This window comes from Pseudorca crassidens, chromosome 1, assembly GCF_039906515.1.
Source record: "Pseudorca crassidens isolate mPseCra1 chromosome 1, mPseCra1.hap1, whole genome shotgun sequence".
NCBI classification, from domain to species: domain Eukaryota; kingdom Metazoa; phylum Chordata; class Mammalia; order Artiodactyla; family Delphinidae; genus Pseudorca; species Pseudorca crassidens.
The window spans coordinates 150,844,243-150,859,429 of NC_090296.1; the positions used below are offsets into that span (position 1 = coordinate 150,844,243).

The 15,187-nt window shown below is 40.0% G+C and overlaps 2 protein-coding genes across 5 annotated transcripts in view; one reads left to right on the forward strand and one right to left on the reverse strand.

Annotated features, from left to right (window-relative positions):
- FAN1 (FANCD2 and FANCI associated nuclease 1) overlaps positions 1–15,187 on the reverse strand; it is a 260,180-nt gene that overhangs the window by 130,430 nt on the left and 114,563 nt on the right. The window lies entirely within an intron of this gene.
- TRPM1 (transient receptor potential cation channel subfamily M member 1) overlaps positions 1–15,187 on the forward strand; it is an 86,815-nt gene that overhangs the window by 40,116 nt on the left and 31,512 nt on the right. For both annotated transcript variants that reach the window (XM_067698912.1, XM_067698920.1), the window contains exons 16-18: positions 2,365–2,593; positions 13,458–13,580; positions 14,124–14,255. In XM_067698912.1, coding sequence (XP_067555013.1) covers positions 2,365–2,593; positions 13,458–13,580; positions 14,124–14,255 — 484 coding nt within the window. The remainder of the gene's footprint in view (positions 1–2,364; positions 2,594–13,457; positions 13,581–14,123; positions 14,256–15,187) is intronic.

Below are 15,187 nucleotides of genomic sequence, written 5' to 3' on the forward strand. Positions count from 1 at the left end.
TGTCCCTTTGCTGGGAAGGGTGGCAAATGTATCTCTCACTTAAGTACAATTACCTTTAAAGCTTGTTCATCAAGTGCTTTGTCCATTGTGTCAGCATTTTTCCTTCTGTCTCTCTGAGGCGTTTCTGGACTCTCATTGTTTTTGTTGACTGCCTTCTGGTGCAAACTATGGAAACCCAATTTTAATCAATATATGTTTTTTGTTGAAATATAGTTGATTTACAATGTTGTGGTAATGTCTGCTGTACAGCAAAGTGACTCAGTTATACATATACATATATATACATATATATATATATATATACACATTTTTAAATATTCTTTTCCATTATGGTTTATCACAGGATATTGAATATAGTTCCCTGTGCTATGCAGTAGGACCTTGTTTATCCATTCTATATATGAAATCTTACCCCAACTTCCCTCCCCCTTGGCAACCACCGGTCTGTTCTCTATGTGCATGATTCTGTTTCTGGGAAACACAATTTTAGTGCAAAGACAATGAGACCAATTTTCATAAGGAAACAACCTTAGTGAACCTGTGCCCTTGGACTTGACCTTCACAAGTACCTCTGGATGTCCCCCCCTTAGGACGGCTACAGGGGGCTGGAGTTGGGTATTTCCCTCCCTCTAGTTCAGTTAGGCTCTGATAAAACACCAATAGGTTAAGCTCTGGTTAGCCAGTTTCCCCCGAGGGCAGGCCTTGTTATGAAGAATAGAGTGCTCTGGGCCTAGTTCAGAATGGACCCTTTCCCCTCTCCCAGATGGCAGCATGAGAGGATTCTTCCCCCATCTTCTCTGTGAGAACTTGGTGGGGCTCCTTGAGGTAAAACTCACAAAACTGTGGACACTTCTCTAAGCCTGGGCCACCCGGAGCTATTAACTTGCAGACTTGTCCTCACGGGGCCTCCAGAAATTCATCAATTACAGTTCAGGTTTTCCAACCTGGCGCTGGTTCCCCGGGTTTGTGCTCCATTAAGTTGTGATTCTCAGTATCTGCCTTCTGTCTTTCCAGTTTGGTGGACAGCAATTTGCCCTGTGACCTCAATTCTCTGATGAATCTAGAAAAGTCGTGGATTTTGAGTTTGTTGAGCTTTTGTACTTTTTATTAGGACAGAGTGGCAACTTCCAAGTCCCTTACGTGTGGAACCAGAAACCGGAAGTCCCCGTGCAACTTTACAGACGTGTGAACTTGAATTGTACACAGGCCCCTCTGCCAACATGTAATATCTTTGTTTTGTGAAGCACCCTGCTTATCTTTCGGACTGGATTTCTAAAATCACTAGCTGACTTCTAAACATCAGGTGTTCAAGACTCTTACAAATAGGGAGGTGTTCCCCTGCCTCCATCTGTTGGCAAGCCCTGTCCCTCTGCTTCCTAGAGGACCCTCGTGGTGACCCCCTGCAGCCCGTGGGGCCTGAGGCCAGAAGATACTGCAGAGTCTGCGTCTCCATCCCCCACAAGTAATGCCTCCCTTTTTCATCCTTCCACTCAGAACTGGCATCAAATCTTCTATAAAATGGAGAAACAAAAGCAAAGAAAGGTGATCCCTATAGGACTGTACCTTAATCACATCGATGCCACACAAAAAGTTGAAGGAACAAGAAGTGTTCATGACTATCATTAAATCCTCGCATCAGGGTCATGTGGAAAGGGAATACATCTTATGTTCACAAATCACCTGTGTCCCCTTCTCCATCCGCCACTTGGTTCCCATCACTCCCCCTCCCCCACCTCCAGCAATTGGTCCTCTCCGCTCTGGGTCCCCATGGCAACTAGACCTTGTCTCCTTCACAGCACTGAGAGCGCTCTTGTAATCCATGTGTCACTGAAGTATTACACTCTTACAGGAGAAGGCACGTGTGCAAAACATGCAGCTTGGTGACTGTTCACAAACCCAACACACAACTTTGACCAGCACCCTCAAGAAACAGCACCCTACCTGTGCCACCAGCCCTCCTGGAGGCCTTTTCAATGTCCACCTCTCCCCTGCACCAAGGATGGCCACTGTTCTGACTTCCGGTCCCACAAGCGCTGTTTTCAAACTCTCATTTGCCATCTTTTCCATCTGCATCCCTGTTCCGTGAATGCCTGAGGGAAGGGGCTTTGTCTTTGCTCTGTCCCTGGGGCCTGAGGGGCAGACTTGGGCTCCACCTAAAGCTCCATCTACAGCAAGAGCAGTCAGCCCCTGACATGGCTAAGCACAGCCCCTGGCCCCTGGCCGTCCCCCCTGGGGACATCCCCTGGAGCTCCCAGAGGACAGGGAGTCACAGACTCTGTGTCCTGTGGCTCCACGACATCCCCGCGGACACAGCTCTCGAGTGAAGAGCACGTGACCACCCTGCTCCCATTTCTGTCTCTGCAGAGACTTTGGCCAGCTTGCTGTGGAGCTCTTGGACCAGTCCTACAAGCATGACGAGCAGATCGCCATGAAACTGCTGACCTACGAGCTGAAAAACTGGAGCAACTCGACCTGCCTCAAACTGGCTGTCGCAGCCAAACATCGGGACTTCATCGCCCACACCTGCAGCCAGATGCTGCTGACTGACATGTGGATGGGAAGGCTGCGGATGAGGAAGAACCCTGGCCTGAAGGTATGCGTGACGTGGTCGGTAAGCACGGTATAGTGACAAGTGCCACCCGTGAGCTCTGACTCCCTGCCTGGCTGAGCTAAGCGCTTGCTGTGGTTTATACATCCATGACTCTGAACAGCCCCAGGAAGGAGATGCCATGGCAATCCTTGTCTTACAGGAGAACTGGAAGCTTCAAGATTAAGGGATAGGATCTGAGCTGCAAGGCATGGGTCTGGCTCCTGAATCCACGTGGTCTAACGCCAGAGCCTGACCTGCAGCATGAGTGGCTTACAGGCTTGGAGTCCACCCTAACTAGCCATGCATCCCTGGACCAGCCACCCGCCACTATAGTGGACACCGGAGCTCTATTTCTATAGAGGCCCTTATAAGTCTGAAATTGTCTGATATCGTTTTGTTTTACTTTTTAAAAACTTTTACTGAAATATAGTTGATTTACAAGGTTGTGTTAGTTTCAGGTGTACAGCAAAGTCATTCAGATATATATATATATATATATATATATATATATATATATATATATATATATATATATATATATATATATATATATATTCTTTTTTTTACATTCTCTTCCATTATACGTTATCACAAGGTATTGAGCAGAGTTCCCTGTGCTATACAGGAGGTCCTTGTTGGTTATCTATTTTATATATAGTAGTTTGTGCCTGTTAATCCCAAACTCTTAATTTATCCCTCCCCCTCTTCCCCTTTGGTGGCCACAAGTTTGTTTTCTATGTCTGTAAGTCTATTTCTGTTTTGTAAATAAGTTCATTTGTATCCTTTCTTTAGATTCCACATATAAGCGATATCATATGATATTTGTCTCTCTCTGACTTACTTCACTTAGTATGACAATCTCTAGATCCATCCATGTTGCTGTAAATGGCATTATTTCATCCCTTTTTATGGCTGAATAATATTCCATTGTGTATATACACCACATCTTCTCTATCCGTTCATCTGTCAACGGACACTTAGGTTGCTGTCTGATATCATTTTAATTGGCAATGTTTTCATTCTATGGGGTTTATGAGAGAATATGAAGCTATGAAAGTGTCTGAAAAGGATTTAGGGGATAGAAAATTGTACTGAGACCAAATCCCATCTCTGCTGTTTACTACTGTTAATGACTAGGTTATCTTAAGGAGAGATTCTAACCTTCAGATAACCTACTCTGTGATGGCAATATTATACTGAGCTCATGGGATTGCTATGAGGATAAAGAAAAGACCATATATGTTATCCTGGGCATCAGGGTTCTGACATACAGAAGGCACTTCATTTCTTAAAAATATGTTGGAAACTGGGGCTTCCCTGGTGGCACAGTGGTTGAGAGTCCGCCTGCCGATGCAGGGGACACGGGTTCGTGCCCCGGTCCGGGAAGATCCCACATGCCGCAGAGCGGCTAGGCCCGTGAGCCATGGCCGCTGAGCCTGCGCGTCCGGAGCCTGTGCTCCGCAACGGGAGAGGCCACAACAGTGAGAGGCCCGCGTACCGCGAAGAAAAAAAAAAAAATGTTGGAAACAGTTCTCAGAGCTTTCTGAGATGCTTTTCCTGGGTTTTATAATCCTCAAATTTGACTTGAATAAAAATTTCCATTTCTTTCTTTAAAAAAAAATATAAATGTCATGCCTAATTGCCCAATTATATACAATGCACTAAGCTGATATTATACATAAGTTTGGATATTAATAAATAGTTTTTAGAATATCAAGAATAATGAGAAGATCCTGAAGATTTTTTTTTTAAAAAGAGCAGGTTTCCTACAAAGCGATGAACATCAGGTTGGCATCAGACTTTCCGTTAATAATACTGAAACCTAGAAGGCACTGAAACAAGGCCTTCATAGTTCTGAGAGGATTTGGAACCTGGATTTTTTTTTTTTTTTTTTTTTTTTTACCCAGTCCAGCTATTTTAGACATGAGGATAGGATATCTATTTAAGATAGACAAAGATTCAAGTTATATACTTTCTACTTACTCCTTCAGAAAAAGTACTTCAGCAGGCATTCCATTGAAAGAAGCGTTCAAAATTGCAACACAGGTGATGTGGAATGCAAGAAACAAGCCCCAGTTTTTAAAAATCCCCATATGAAAAAGCAGTTGGATGAAATGAGTGCAAAGAGTCAGTGATATGCAAGAAGAAAGTACACAGAAGAATAGAAATGATTCCAACAAATAGATGCAGTGACTAAGATGCTATAAAGGATCAGGGGTATGGGTTAGGGAAACAAAAAGAGTTCATAATCATTAATGAGAAAATAGAAGTAGAATCAAATACCAGGGGAAACAAAAAAAACTGCACACAAAAGTTAAGGCTCGGTTATGATTTAAATTAAAATTTGGTACGATTTTTGAGTGATAGAAGGTAAAAAAGACCATTTGACCTTTGATACCATGATCAGGTTTCTCTAGTAGCACCAGAATTCTACATTAAAATTGCAATCACAGCACACCATGTGACTGTACAATAGACAGTATTTTATACGGTAATAAAAATGTAAATGCTTTTTATTGATCTTCAGTTTTTTAGAATAATCCAATAGACAGAGTATTGAAGACCTAAATATAAATCCTAAATACAATACAAAGGTTATCAAGTATGAAACTATGAAAGTAAAGGTACAGCTAAGAAAAGTTGGCTGGTGGGAAGGAGAAGAGAGAGGGGTAAACAGCATAATATCCCCATGTTGTAAAGTGGGGAATCAGAACTGTCAAGAGTTGTTGAAACAAGAGGTGAAGATTCCAGTTTATTGTGTAAAGTTACAAAGGTAACTTCATAGGAACTGAAAATACCGATGTGGTTGTTAAAAACGGGAGCAGAGGGGAAGGAGATAAATTAAGATAAAGTCTCATCTAAAATAATAGGATGTCTATAGATATTTAGATGACTAAGATAGTACTTAAATTAACAAAGAAATAGCAACATAAGATATTGCCTATGTTGCTAAAAATATGAAAGTATCCATAACAGCTAAAACTAGAAATAGAAGCAAGTGTCTCAAACTAGAATTCAAAAATTTCTCTTGAAGACAAATTATATGAAACTATATATTTAAAAAAACACACTGAGAACCTGAGTACATCAACCCAGAATAACCAACATCAAGACACACTTTAATAAAGTTATTGGATTTTAATGAAAAAAAGAGTTCTTTGAGCTTCTAGGCAAAAAAAAAAAAAAAAAAAAAAATCAAGTGACTTCTAAGGGAAAAAAATTCAATTATCATCAGACTTTCAATAGCAACCATTTATGTCAGAAAAAAAAATAGTGTGTATCATATAAAAATACTCCCAGAAAGAAAATTGAGGCAAAGATTTTATATCTAGCAAAAGTGATGGTCAAATATAAAGGGTACACATGACATGTTGCCAACAGGCAAGAACTCAGGGAAATATTGTTCCTATTAGCACTTTCTGAAGAATCTATTAGAGAAAGAATCTCCAACAACCAAAATAACCAGAGAGGCATCAGCAACAGGGCTGATAGCATCAGATACATATTTACTTGTAGTGTTAAAACTAAGTGACAGTTAAGTGGGAGAGAAAATAGTATATAACAGCTATATGTTCTGATAATATAGATATAATAGAACCATTTAAAAATGAGAGGAGGGACTTCCCTGGTGGCGCAGTGGATAAGAATCCGCCTGCCAATGCAGCGGACATGGGTTCGAGCCCTGGTCTGGGAAGATCCCACATGCCATGGAGCAACTAAGCCCGTGCACCACAACTACTGAACCTGCGCTCTAGAGCCCTCCAGCCACAACTACTGAGCCTGCGCGCCTAGAGCCTGTGCTCCGCAACAAGATAAGCCACAGCAAGGAGAAGCCCACACATCTCAACGAAGAGCAGCCCCTGCTCGCTGCAACTAGAGAAAGCCCGTGCGCAGCAACGAAGACCCAACACAGCCAAAAATAAATAAAATTACATCTTTTAAAAAAATAAAATCAAATTAAAAAATTAAAATGAGAGGAGAATGGGGAGCACCTGTACAAAAAAAAGTGTAACTTTTCAGTAATCATAATTAATAGTGGTAGTATTAACATCATTATTCTGAAACTATTAAGTTAAAGCAACTGATTAACAGTGAGATATTTTAATTCTGTCACCCCCCTCTGTCCTTGAGAACTAGGACTTGGTGTGGAAGAAAAGGAAACACAGATGTAATCTGGAAGAGGGTAAGCAAAAAAGCCTATAGTACTTAATTGGAAGCATCAATATGAATTCATTCCAACTCTGGCCAATGAAAAGCCTAGAAACAAAGACCTACCCAAAAGCATGAACAGTCCTAGTGCCCAGACTGTGGCCTTGAAATATCATTTCCCATTCACTGAAGCCAGAACTTCTTGGAGATATGGTTGATTCCAGGTCTGTAGCAGGATATGTACAAGATGAGCCCAGAATAGTTGACACACCAGTTGTTAAAGAAGCTATCAAGGACCCGTAGGGTCAGATCAGGGGGACCCAGGAGCAAACATGAAGAGGCTTCCACTGGCCAAACGAACAGGACAGTTTGACCTTCAATACTATTACTAATAGTAATGAATAGCAAATATCTTTAAATCCATGAGTTCATAACAATATTTTTAAGTAAACATATACACTAATAAAGAACTATCAGGAAGAAAAATTAAGAAAACAGTCATTCCATATACAGTTGTATCAAAAAGAATAAAACACCTAGGAATAAATTTAACCAAGAAGGTGAAAACCTGTATATTGAAAACTATGAGATATTCATGAAAGTAATTGAAGAAGACACAAATAAATGGAAAGATATTCCATGCTCAAGGATTAGAAGAATTAATATTGTTTAAAAGTCCATGCTACCCAAAGCAATATACAGATTTAATGCAATCCCTATTAAAATTCCAATAGCATTTTTCACAGAAATAGAACAAGCAATCCTAAACTTTAGGTGGATCCAAAAAGTTTCCCAATAGCCAAAGCAGTTTTGAGAAAGAAGAACAAAGCTGGAGGCTTCATGCTTCCTGATTTCAAACCTTATTACAAAGCTATTGTAATTAAAACAATGGAAACAGGAACATAGATCAGTGGAACAGAATAGAGAGCCCAGAAATAAACCCATGCATATATGGTCAATAAATTTATGACAAAGAAGCCAAGAATATACAATAGGGAAAGGATAGTCTCTTCAATAAATCATGTTGGGAAAATTGGACAGTCACGTGCAATGAAACTGAACCACTATTTTATACCATACCCCCAAATTAACACAAAATGGATTAAATACTTGAACATAAGACCTAAAACCATAAAACTCCTTGAAGAAAACATAAGCCCTTGACACGGTGATGATTTTTTTTTAATCTGACACCAAAAGCAAAGGCAACAAAAGCAAAAATAAACAAGTGGGACTACATCAGACTAAAAAGCTTCTGCACAGCAAACGAAATCATCAACAAAGTGAAAAGGCAACGTACTGAATGAGAGAAAATAGTTGCAATTGTATGTCTGATAAGGGGCTAATATCCAAGATATATAAAGAACTCATACAATTTAAAAGCAAAAAACAAAACAAACCAACAATCCAATTAAATAATGGGCAGAAGATCTGAATAGACGTTTTTCCAAAGAAGACATACAGGTGGCCAACAAGCACATGAAAATATACTCAACATCACAAATCATCAGGGAAATACAAATCAAAACCACAATGAGATATCACCTCACACCTGTCAGAATGGCCATCATCAAAAAGGCAAGAAATAAGAAGTTTTGGCAAGGATGTGGAGAAAAGGAAACGCTGGTGCATTGTTGGTGGGAATGTTGGTGGGTGTTCAGCCACTATGGAAAACAGTATGAAAGTTCCTCAAAAAATTAAAAATAGAACTACCATATGACCCAACAATTCCACAACTGAGTATTTATCCAAAGAAAACAACACTAACTTGAAAAGATATCTGCACCCTAGGTTCATTGCAGCATTATTTACAATGACCAAGACATGGAAACAACTTAAGTGTGCATTGATGGATGAATGGATAAAAAATTGTGATATATATGTACATATATATGTATGCAATGATATATATACACACAATGGAATATTATTATATATACACAGTGTATATTTTATACTTTTATATATATATATATACATATATAAAATGGAATATTATTCAGCCGTAAAAAAGAACGAAATCTTGCCATTTGCGAGGTGGATGGACCTCAAGGGCATTGTGCTAAGTGAAATAAGTCAGACAGAGAAAGACAAATACATTATGATCTCTTTTGCATGTGAAAACTAAAAAAACCAAAAAGCAAGTTCATAGACACAGAGAACAGATTGGTTGTTGACAGAAGCAGGGGTGAGGATGGAGTGGGAGAAATGGGTGAACTGGTTTTTATTTTTTTAGTTTAACTAAATTGAATACTTTATAATAAAAATAACCCACAATGAGATAGCACTACACACCCACTAGAAAAGCTAAAATTAAAAGCCTGACCATACCAAGTGTTGGCAAGCATGTGGAAGAACTATAACTCTTCTATACTGCTGGTGGGAATACGAAATAGTTAAAAAAAGAAAAATTAGTTACCTTCAGTAGCTGATAGGAAATCAATTCATTATCTTGAAAACAGGTACATAAAGGGGAAAGAGTCAAGCATTTATCCTGCATTTTCTATATGAACTGAACCACTGGGTAACCACTGAGTAGATGAGGGAAACATCTCTTTGTAAAATTATTCCAGCCAAGAAATGGAAACCAAATGATAGCATTAGAACAGCACCAATTTTCAACCCCAGTGAGTTGATGAATTGACATCAACTGCTGCTAACATCACCAAAAGAGAAATGGTATACTTTTTTTTTTTTTTTTTTGCGGTATGTGGGCCTCTCACTGTTGTGGCCTCTCCCGTTGCGGAGCCCAGGCTCGGGATGCGCAGGCTCAGTGGCCACGGCTCACGGGCCCAGCCGCTCCGCGGCATGTGGGATCTTCCTGGACCTGGGCACAAACCCACGTCCCCTGCATCGGCAGGCGGACTCTCAACCACTGCGCCACCAGGGAAGCCCAAGATAAACGGTATACTTTTTAATGAAAGAACATGCCATCTACAGTCTTGCCATAGGGCTCAAACCTGAGTCTGTTTTTGTTTCATAGATATGTTCATTTGTGTCGTATTTTAGATTCCACGTGTAAGTGATATATTGTATTTGTCTCTGTCTGACTTACTTTGCTTAGTATGATAATCTCTAGGTCCATCCAGGTTGCTGCAAATGGCACTATTTCATTCTTTTTTATGGCTGAGTAGTAGTCCATTGTATATATGTACCACGTCTTCTTCATCTAGTCATCTGTCGATGGACATTTAGGTTGTTTTCATGTCTTGGCTATTGTAAATAGTGCTTCTATGAACATTGGGATGCATGCATCTTTTTGAATTATTGTTTTGTCTGGATATATGCCCAGGAGTGGGATTGCTACATCATATGGCAACTCTATTTTTAGTAACCTTCATACTGAACATATCTACAAAGCAGAAACAGACTCACAGACATAGAGGACAGACTTGTGGTTGCCAAGGGGGAAGGAGGGGTGGGGGAGGGAAGGATTGGGAGTTTGGGATTAGCAGATGCAAACTAGTATATATAGGATGGATAAACAACAAGACCCTACTGTATAGCACAGGGAATTATATTCAATATCCTGTGATAAACCATAATGGAAAAGAATATGAAAAAGAATATATATAACTGAGTCACTTTGCTGTGCAGCAGACATTAAACACGACATTGTAAATCAACCCTACTTCAATAAAATTTACAAAACAGCCTGGGTCTGGTCCAGCCTCTTCATCCAGCTGCCAAGTGGCAGGAGAAAACAAGGGCAGAGGAGCATCCCCAAATCCACTCCGTGATGAAGTCTACAGGTCCAAATGTTCTATCTCTTCAACCCATAAACAACCAGGAAACATATATTTTAAAAAGCAATTTTTAAACATGCCAGAATTTTAAAGAGCAAGATGAAACTATAGAATCTATAGCAGTGCTGTCCAACAGAAATAAAATGCAAGCCACATATGTCACTTTAAATTTTCTAGTTAAGAAAGTAAAATTTTTAATAGTTACAAAAAGTTTTTTAAGTACATTGTAAAAAGTAAAAAGGAAGCAGTTGAAATTAATTTTAATAATATATTTATTTAAACCAGTATATACAAAATATTATCATTTCAACATGTTTTTGAAAGGAAAAAAATCACTAATGAGATAGTCTATATGCTTTTTTTTGTACTAAGTCTTTGAAATCCAGTGGGTATTTTTCTATCATTTCCTTCTTTACCTAATGCTACTTTTAGATATAATGTCTACCCAAAGGTATAAATATTTGTAAACATCAGACTTCCTCCCAAGCATTTTTTTTTTTTTTTTTTTTTTGCGGTACGCGGGCCTCTCACTGTTGTGGCCTCTCCCGTTGCGGAGCACAGGCTCTGGACGCGCAGGCTCAGCGGCCATGGCTCACGGGCCCAGCCACTCTGCGGCATGTGGGATCTTCCCGGACCGGGACACGAACCCGTGTCCCCTATATCAGCAGGCGGACTCTCAACCACTGCGCCACCAGGGAAGCCCCCTTCCAAGCATTTTTAATTCACAACATAAATATATAATTATTTTAAAGCAGGGATGGTTTGTTCTTTTTTTAATTTAATTCTTTGACTAGGTCATAAAGACATGCACATATTAAAAAATTAAAACTATTTTAAAGTATAAGTGACAAGTCTCCTTCCCAACTCCTGTCCCCCATATGGCTTGTTCTACCCATTGGCAACCACTGATATTTGTTTTTTATGTATATTTCCATATATAAAACTACTATGAATAAATATTCTTTTTTTCCTTTTTTTCATGATGAAGTAAATATTCTTTTTTTTTTTCTCCTTTTCACAAGGGTTGGCATCGTTATTGTTTTGTACCTTCCTTTTTCACTTCCTCTGGGACACAGAATATTCCTTCATTCTTATCCGCTTCCCCATTTCTCCTTCATGGTCGATGGCCACAGTTTATGACCAGTCCCCAGTGAGGCCATGGAGGTCACTCCTGCCTGGGGGTGCTACACTCACTGCCACCATGAGTGCTCTTGGACACATACTGTATCTCACTTATCTGCTGTATAAATGTCCAGAAGGGGAATTGGTGGCCCCGTGGGGATATGCACTTGCAATCTTAATAGCTGTCCCTCTGTGGAGGTGTCCACCTATAGTGTAGGGAATGTCTTGTTTTCCCACAATTCCACCAATACAGTGTGTGAGCAAACATTCCAATCTAATGGTAAAAAATGAGATCTCTGTGTAGTTTCTTTGAATGTCTTATTATGAGTGAGGACAAGCACATTTTCCTCTCAGTACAAATGTCCCTAAGTTCACTGCCTTTGCCCATTTTTCTGCTGGGTTGTTAGAATTTTTCTTCTTGACTTCTAGAAGATCCTTTCTAATTAGAAAGATTAGCCCTTTGCCTGTCACATGAGCTGCAAATATGTTTTCCCAGAAGTTATTTTTTACTTTGGTTAAGGCATGTTTTCATTGTGCAGAAGTTTGTGATTTTTTTTCAGTATCAAAGATATTGATCTTTATTTTGATTGCTTCTTGATTTGGGAGCCTAATTAGAAAGGCCTTCTCCTACTCTCCATTTATGAAAGAATTTTCATGTGGTGATTGTTAGTTGTTTTATCTTCTGTCTGTGCCCCCTCCCTTTCTTTTCTTTCACAAAATATTTGAGCTAGATGCAATTTATTCTGGTGTATGTGTGAGATATGAATCCAACCTAATTATTTTCTAGATGATCACCCAGTTTCTCAATACAGTTTATTAAATAGTCATCTCTACTCCTCCCATTGGAGGTGGTGTTTGTATCACAAATTAATTGCCTATGTGTAGTTGAATCTTTTTCTGGACCTTCCATTCTGCTCTATTGTTTGGTCTCTTCGTGCACCTGTACCACTTTGTTTTAATTATTGGTGCTTTATAATATAATTTTTAGTATAGGGTAGAAATAACCCTTTTGTGTTACTCTTTTTTTTTGAGATTTTTTTTTTGATGTGGATCATTTTTAAAGTCTTTATTGAATTTGTTACAATATTGCTTCTCTTTTATGTTTTGGTTTCTTGGCCGTGAGGCATGTGGGATCTTAGCTCCCCAACCAGAGATCAAACCCACACCCCCTGCATTGGAAGGCGAAGTCTTAACCACTGGACCGCCAGGGAAGTCCCCCTTTTGTGTTATTCTTAATAATGGATTGCTGAGGGAAAACTTTAAAAAATTAGCATTGAACATTGGGGACAGAGTTCCGTATTGGAGACACACTGCATGGCACTGACAAAAATGTCAAGGGTTTCCATCTATGAGCTAGGCCATCCTTTTGCTGTCTAGGCAGAGCCCAAGTAAGTCCTACATTCATGAGTCACGTTTGTCTTCCAACTCTTGGTCCATATATTCACATTTACATCTAAGTTATTCCTATATAAAATATTTTTGGTCTACTTCACTAGAGGTATCATTTCATTTATTTATTTATTTTTACTTACTATATTTTACTTTAAAAAATTGCCTGCTTTGAAACGCTATTGCTAGATCTTCGCTTTTTAAGTCAGGATTCCACACAATACTGCTTGCTGTTCATCTAGAAAAATCTGGTGGATGATCTTAAATTTCTCAGTGTCTGCAATTCTATCAACATAGCAAACAGAATAAGCCACAGACCGTCAGAGCAGAGATAGACCTGTTCCAGGGCTGCTAGATTACTGATTAATGCTGAAGATCATAATTAAAAATTTTTTGCCTATAGTGGGAAAATTTTTAAGAATTACCATAGCTTAAAAATCCACTTTTCTCTTCATACCTAGGTTATCATGGGGATTCTTCTCCCCCCGACCATCTTGTTTTTGGAATTTCGCACCTGTGATGACTTCTCATATCAAACATCCAAGGAAAATGAAGACGGCAAAGAAAAAGAGGAGGAGAATATGGTCAGTGATACCCTTGATTCTAAAAGTATCCATCAACTCTCATTTTCAAAATAGTTGTGATTTCTCTCGCCGTGAATTTAGAAACTGCAAGAATTGGGGACATTTATAATCCTTGATTTTTTTTTAACATCTTTATTGGAGTATAATTGCTTTACAATGGTGTGTTAGTTTCTGCTGTATAACAAAGTGAATCAGCTATACATATACATATATCCCCATATCTCCTCCCTCTTGCGTGTCCCTCCCACCCCCCCCATCCCACCCCTCTAGGTGGTCACAAAGCACCGAGCTGATCTCCCTGTGCCATGCAGCAGCTTCCCACTAGCTATCTATTTTACATCTGGTAGTGTATATATGCCCATGCCACTCTCTCACTTCATCTCAGCTTACCCTTCCCCCTCTCCGTGTCCTCAAGTCCATTCTCTATGTCTGTGTCTTTTATATCCTTGATTTTTGAGGCACCTGTCTGTTAAATATGGTGCTGGAGTCCAAGGCGTTTCCCATCTGGCAGCCTGCTTGCCACATGCTCTGCTCTGTTTCCAGGATGCGAATGCAGACACTGGCTCGAGAAAGGGGGACGAGGAGAATGAACAAAAAAAGCAAAGAAGTGTTCCCATCGGGACCAAGATCTGTGAATTCTACAACGCTCCTATTGTCAAGTTCTGGTTTTACACGGTAAGTTCCCTGCCCTTAGCCTTCACCATTTAGCATGTTTTAGACATGTCAGAATCAAGAAAATTGTCAAGGGCTTAAAAAAAGTGTTTTTTTAAAAAAATCAATGGATTAAAATTAATTATGAAAACAGAAGTGGGACTAACTCAGAATCTTCAGCTAAAATTGGATCTAGATAGATATCTTGTCATATATTTATACATAGGAATGTGGTCATCCTAGCCCCAAATACACCGTTTCATAAAGCAAAATAGTCATATTCTATTTGCTCAAGATGAAGGATTTTTCAAATGTCTTTAGTAATACAAACTTAGGGAAGTAGAGTTTTATTCCAACAATGAACAAAGATGACTAGTATTTAGAGAGCAAGCTCACAGATGTCATTTTTCAGGAGACTGACGGGGTTACTCAAAGAGTAGGGTTGAGCCCAGAGCATGAAGTCCTGGAAGAGAGGAGCAAATCAAGGCATCTCTGCTCTCAAGTGCAGGCCACACTGACCTCGTGACCACACACTCTCCTCCGGCCCCATCAGTGGCCTCTGTCTGGACGGCTCCAGCAGAGTGATGCACCCAGAACAAGAGTGGTCCAGCCTTATGCACGTGGATGGGCAGGAAAAGTGGGGCGAGGAGACTGGAGCAGCTTGGAAGCCTTTGGAGGAAACTGGCTCAGGTGCAGGCCGTCCCAGCAGGGGTGGCAGGCATGCTGTGCTTCCTGCAACCACTGCGGTCCGTGGGAGGGACAATATTCATGAAGTCCCAAATGCCAAGCAGCAGCACACGCCTGGCACATCCTGGCACTGCAGTCCCATTAGTGACTGGGTGCGAGCAGTGATGGGACGTGAGGGGCCAGGTCCAAAGCCATGGACAGGGTAATGGATGAGGAGGGCAGAAGGCAGAGCCAGAGCTCTGGGGCGTGGCACCCAGCGGGCTGCATGG